Source organism: Chaetodon auriga, chromosome 8 (assembly GCF_051107435.1).
Source record: "Chaetodon auriga isolate fChaAug3 chromosome 8, fChaAug3.hap1, whole genome shotgun sequence".
Lineage (NCBI taxonomy): Eukaryota > Metazoa > Chordata > Actinopteri > Chaetodontiformes > Chaetodontidae > Chaetodon > Chaetodon auriga.
In genome coordinates, this window is record NC_135081.1 from 3,410,269 (window position 1) to 3,416,268 (window position 6,000).

General features: G+C 41.0%; 1 protein-coding gene across 1 annotated transcript; it reads right to left on the minus strand.

The window, feature by feature from the left end:
- Positions 1–839: 839 nt before the first annotated feature.
- Positions 840–3,557, minus strand: LOC143325133 (uncharacterized). Its single transcript, XM_076738044.1, has 2 exons — positions 3,420–3,557; positions 840–3,200 (listed from the first exon to the last, which is right to left on the minus strand). Exon 2 carries the CDS (start codon positions 3,187–3,189, stop codon positions 2,647–2,649), a length of 543 nt encoding a protein of 180 aa, XP_076594159.1. The 5' UTR covers positions 3,190–3,200; positions 3,420–3,557; the 3' UTR covers positions 840–2,646.
- Positions 3,558–6,000: the final 2,443 nt, after the last annotated feature.

The window sequence follows — 6,000 nt, forward strand, 5'->3', positions numbered from 1 at the left end:
ATGCCCACGCCCACAAACATTTGCATATGTCATTTTGGGGGACATTTCATAGGCTTCCGTTCATTTCACTGTAAACTTAACTAAAATTGATGCATGTTTAATCCCAAACCTGACCATAACCTTGAACTAACATTAATGAAATCACAAACCAGTCAAACAGAAAAATAAGAGGTGCTGCACCAACTGCTAAATTTGTCCTCAAACGCAATTTTTAGCTAATGCCAACTCACTAACTTAGCAACCATTCATACCTTAAACATATTTAATAATTCACGACAACAGAGTGATTACTTACATGTGAAGAACAGCTACCAGACATACTGAGGCTGACCTCTGGGCGCTTCATTTCCTCCTTGTGTTCCAATTCATTTTTGCAGACTGGACAGAGGTAACGCCATGTGATCACATTAAGTCATATCTTCAAATCTCTGCATCTGTGATTGCATGGAAGCAGACACCTGATAGGCTACATACAATTCCCTTTTGAAAGAAAAGCATTTGTGAACCATCTTTTTTATGAATGTTTATTGCCGAGGCTGCTCCAGTTGTGGTTGCAGTTGACACGTGGCACGTGGCACGCATGTGATTTTGTATGGACCTCAGAAATGGACCAGATATTGTTACATACAGCTGTTTCAACCCATAGCCACGTGTAGCTAAATTAACCAGCACTGAAATCTTGCGGATTTGAATGTTAATTGTGCGTGCAAACACCTCAGAGCTGAGTTTTAACATATCAGCAGTAAGCTGAGAGGACATCTTGGGTTCGTAGGCACCTGTGGGCACTATAACAAAATCAAGCAGTGTATCTTTAATGTTCCACATATTTCTGTGCAAAGCGAGGATGCTATAAATCTCTCTTATCTGCTCAGATTGGTCCTTCTTGTTCTGTTATATTTTCAGTGGGAGTATCAAATCAAATCTGAGTTCAACCTGTGAGCGTATAGCGGCCCAAATGGTGTCCTCCCATTGGCAACAGAGGAGAGCAGAAGATGAATGAGGCCTTTCTGTGGGTTTTGAGGACTGCAGGCATGAGGGTGCTTTGTCATCATAATATTGAAAGGGACTTTTGCAAGAGTTTGTGCCTTTTGGCTTTCAAGGTGTGTGCTGCCTTGTTTCACAACTCATTAGAGTCAACATTTTGATTGACTGCCTGCTATTCAAGCTGATATTGGAGTTCATACAAATTTCTAAAGCTCTTTCATATTGAGAGTTTTCAAAATTTGGTGGTACTTTTTGACCTTGACAGTAGTGGAACAGTATCTAAAATCCTGAGAAAAATTACTTAAACAATACACTCCTATTTTTCTTCCATTTCTATTTCTCCTCAATTAATTTGTCTTATCTCCCAGGGACTTCCTTTACTTTAGGTGTAGCCCTATTTCAATTTTTGCTATTGCTATCCTTGCTTCTGACTGGCCAGGGGGCTTTTAATAAGTAAGCAATAAGTGACAATGAGTTGTCTGGATAAAGGAAAAAAATACTGTTTTCGCCACAATCATCACTGATTTACAATTGTGATTGAATTAGAACTATAAGATGTCCTAATAGGCTTACATTGTCTTAACAGATTTCAGGGGCAAAATCTACAGCAAAAATGTTTTCTCGTTAATACACTTCCAAAATTAATCTTTTTAGTATGAAATTCTTTTTGCTTCTGTCCCTCCACTGAAGCTAATGTGGGAAACACTTCAGAGAAAAATTGGGAGACATCCACTTGAATTCATTCAGACTGTTGAGGCCTCATATCAACGTTAAATAAATATTAGGATCCATTTTTTCACAGAACGAGGACTGTCAGTTTTGGATCATTAAGGGATTCCTTAATGGCCAGTATGGACAGGAGGAATCATTACAGCAAGCAAAACCTGTTTCAACGTTCATATTGACATCTGACTACTGTTTAAAGGCCGACTAGAAAATGATGAGCCTTTCCTGACTACCCAAACCATCCATCTACAGTACGATAGTTTATAGAGTGACGGTTTATCTTGGACTTACTATTCTTACTGTTGTTGTGTGTACTAGGCTTTACTGTTCAATGAGAAAAAAACATTTCGGATGTGCTCACTTTCAGTTTTACCTAAAGAGAAGTGGTATCTTAGCTGTATAACTGTTGGCTTGTTTACAACGTGTCTGACTGCTGATGCAATTGTAGTGATGTCACTGTGTTCCCAGATGTCAACCATTCGATGAGATCAGCCTTAGTGAATGCAACGTCATCTTGATTAAAACACAAGACAACCAAGTTGTAACAAATAGGATTTTTTCTCTTTAAAGACCCCCCACCCAACAGCTCACACACTGAGAAACAGCATGTCTTAGTTTTGGAAAAATATATAGCATATTCTTAGGTTGCACATTTGAACACTGATTTTATTGGTCAAAGCATTCTATACTGTGTATTCTACAAGCAGACGGGCTGTGCAAAGTTTCACAAACCCTCCTGACTCATACTCAAGCCTTAATTTAACAGTAGCAAAGTAGTCTGGCACTTTTTTTTTTCCCATTCTGACTACAAAGAAAAGCAGCAGCCAAATATGTCAATCAAGATTGATTAAAAAAAGTTTGAAATTCCATCAGGATTTTTTGAAGAGTCGCAGAGCTATTAAAGATGTCACAGAGAGATTTTGCCTCAGAAATACATCACATTTCTATGTTAATGAGGGCTGCTGGATGTCGCAGAGAAGCAAAAAGCTTGGGGCCAATTATGTACGTCTCTTTTTCTTTATAATGTGCAGATGCATAGATCTCGTCGACATGTTTATTGTTGGAGTTGTATCTCACCAAAACTCTGTCCTTGTTACTTTCAGGGTTGCTGCGGTTGTAGTACTTTCTGACTTCATAGGGCAGGTCTTTGGCATGAGGAGCGTTGAGGTTTCCGATGGTGTAATACTCGTATTGCTTTTTATCCTTTATCACTGGAAGCAGGTGCTTGGGACCTCGGTTCATAAATTCATGAAATCCGTATTCTCCTTGAGTGGGATCACACAGAGCCACCATGTTGTTGTCCAGGCAGTTCTGGACGTACCACACCAGCAACTTGAGACCGTGGCGAGGTGGTGGTTGACCGAACCCGCTGTCCTGCAGTTCTTGGTCTGAATCTAGGGTTGTCAGGGCTGAGGTCAGCACGACTGACAACACCAACGCAAAATGAAACAACAACTGCATCTCTTTGCCGGATGCCATGTCGAGGTTATCTATGAAAAAAGACCCATTGCAATATCTTGATGAAAACATGCCGCTTTACATGCGTGTAACTGCAGTGAATATATAACAGATAAGATAAGATAGGACTTTATTGATCCCACACTGGGGAAATTCCGTTGTTACAGCTAGCATGTTTTACAAAAAGCAAAAACAGTGGCACAAAAGGGTCAAGATAAAGAAGGTGTAAGATTTATCCTTTCACAACTTACCTCACAGCTGGTAATAACAGAAGCAAATTTGTCTGTGGCAGCCGTCTGCAAATGTGCCTACAGCTTAAGTTTATACTCTCTGCTGCGGATGAAAGAGCTTTCTGGGCCCTGTGGTTGACTTCTCTCTGTCTTGTGTGTGTAGGATGAAAGCAGCATACTTGTTATTTTGACCAGAGGTAAAGCTATTTTCACATTCTATTTGCGATGAAAGAGGAAGTGCTGTGGTTGCTGCACAGCTGGGGTCTGCAAAAAGCTTGGTTTAAATTTAGACGAGTTAAGCCGCAGCTTGGAAGAACATCAATGTGATGGTGACAGTTACAGTGTAGAGGTATCAAACTCAAGCTGCATGAGTAAAAACTTTTATCAATGTCAATTCTGTTTGTTGTTTTCAACTGTGGCAACATGTTTGCATCGTGACAGGAGGGAAAGGCAAATGAAGGCTCACAGTATTTTGTGGTCGTGAGCATGAATAGTGAAATTTTTACTTCTGCTTTCACACCCTCTTGTGAATAACATCTGCTGAGATGAAGAACAGCAAAACAGTTCTGCAATAGCATAAAAGAAAAGTAACAGTCAATAACTGTATCTAGTTATTTTAATGCTACATCATCTATGGCATTGGGTGTAGTCAAAATCCTCATCTGATGAATGCAGGAATTATATTTATACAAAAAAGATGTAAATATATTTGTGGATCTGTACAGAGAAGGTTGTAATGGATCACTGTCGTTCACAGGCTTGCAGAGTAGTCAACACATGTCACAAAGTGGGTTTCAGGCCCAAGTGCAGAACCAACACAACATGGGTAAAACTCTTATCAACCTTTTTATCTTAAATTGGCAGGACCAGATTAGCACCAACAAGTACAGTCTCTGGTATTGTGCAGGGAATAAAACATCCAGCAGTCACAGGCAGGCAAAGACTTGGGACGTGCAGAATACAAAGTCTTAGAGTATCTGTAAAAGTTTGGTGTGGCAAACACCAAACACTCAGGCAAACAATATCCAGGAAATGAAAAGCAAGACTTGTGGTCAGGGACAAAAGGCTAAGGCAGTTACCAGGGAACAGGAGAACAGGCATGGTCAGCAATGGGAGATCAGTCCATGAGAGTCTTGCCTTAGAACAATGACAGGCTGGCCAAGAGTAAGTGTGGCTGAGCAGCTTATATACTGCACTGATTGCTATGAGTCTCAGGTGTGTGATCAGGTAAGCAGGCAGGTGGGCGTGGCTAAGTGTGGAAAAGTACTGAGGGCACTGGTCAGCAGATGAGGAAACAATGGCAGCAGGTAAGAACTGAATATACTGTGACAAACACCTTCCAAATGGTGCAGCCCTGCATTTCATACAAGCAGATTTTTTGATCTGATTTCCTATTAGGGAGCTAGGTCGAAACTGGACACTGGATCTCGACTTGATACATTAAAGCAACAATTATTCAGTATTTTGGCCACTTGTGCGTGGTAGAACAACCTATAAACACAAGATTTCTAACTGTGTCTTTCTGTTGTTTGGCGCTGAGCAGGTAGTGTACAGAGGGTTTATCAGAGTTTTTTCACTGAAAACAGCTGCCTGCTGTGGCTGGAAATGAAGTCGATGAGAGTCTGAATTGAAAAAGTAAAGCTGCTGGCTATAAAACCAAAGCAATGAGATGATGGATGCTAAACACGCTTCAGAGCTTAGGGGACCTGCAGAGCTGGGGATAACTCTGTGTGGGTTTATCACAGTGACCTTTCAGATTACACATACTCATTTAATCCATTGTTGATATAGAAATAGTGATTAGTGAAGCTTTAACATGACAGTGTCAGCCACTCAGAAGTGCTGCACCCAGCCGAAGGTTCCTTGGCTGCAAGCCGGCTGGGATCCAAATTCCTGCAATTTTCCAGTCACTGGGAGTCTGGTCCTCCTCCTGGGGTGTGTCTCATTCATTCAATTGCAGGGTGTCATCATGAGATGGCACTTCCTTCAGAAAAACCCATTTACACGGAAGCCAATGTGTGATGGCCCACAGTACACTGCAGAATCACACCTGTTTGTTTAGGTCATGGTTTGAATAGTATGTTTCCCAGACTTACAGTAGTTGCTGGAACTTCTTATTGCAGGTCTAATTGTCAATATTTACTATTACCATTATTCTCAACAGCATGAACAATGACATTACCCTCAGAGTGTTCATTAAGTCATCCAGGTCATGGTTATTCAAGGAGGGTTAAAACTAAGACAACTGAACTTCATTGTAGATACTTGAAAATGTTTCACCTTTCATCCAAGGGGCTTCTTCAGTTCTAAGTGACTGGTGGGAAGTCCCAGGTACTTAACATCTGTGTCACTGATGCCACCTGATTTGTGGTGCCCTTGCATGTTGTAACAGAAGTCCTTAAGAGTCGCTGGAGTGACTTGAGGCCAAGTATGAACGACAGTCATTGGAGTTGTGACATTAGGCCAACTGTGGTTGTTAAATCTGGTGGTAAGGGATGAAAGGGCAGCATTGTATGTGGAGATTAAGTGGTGTCATAGACTTCCTTCTCTGTTGAAGGATGGTTTCTCTTCTTTGATGTCAATAGCCTCCTTTACCCCTCTC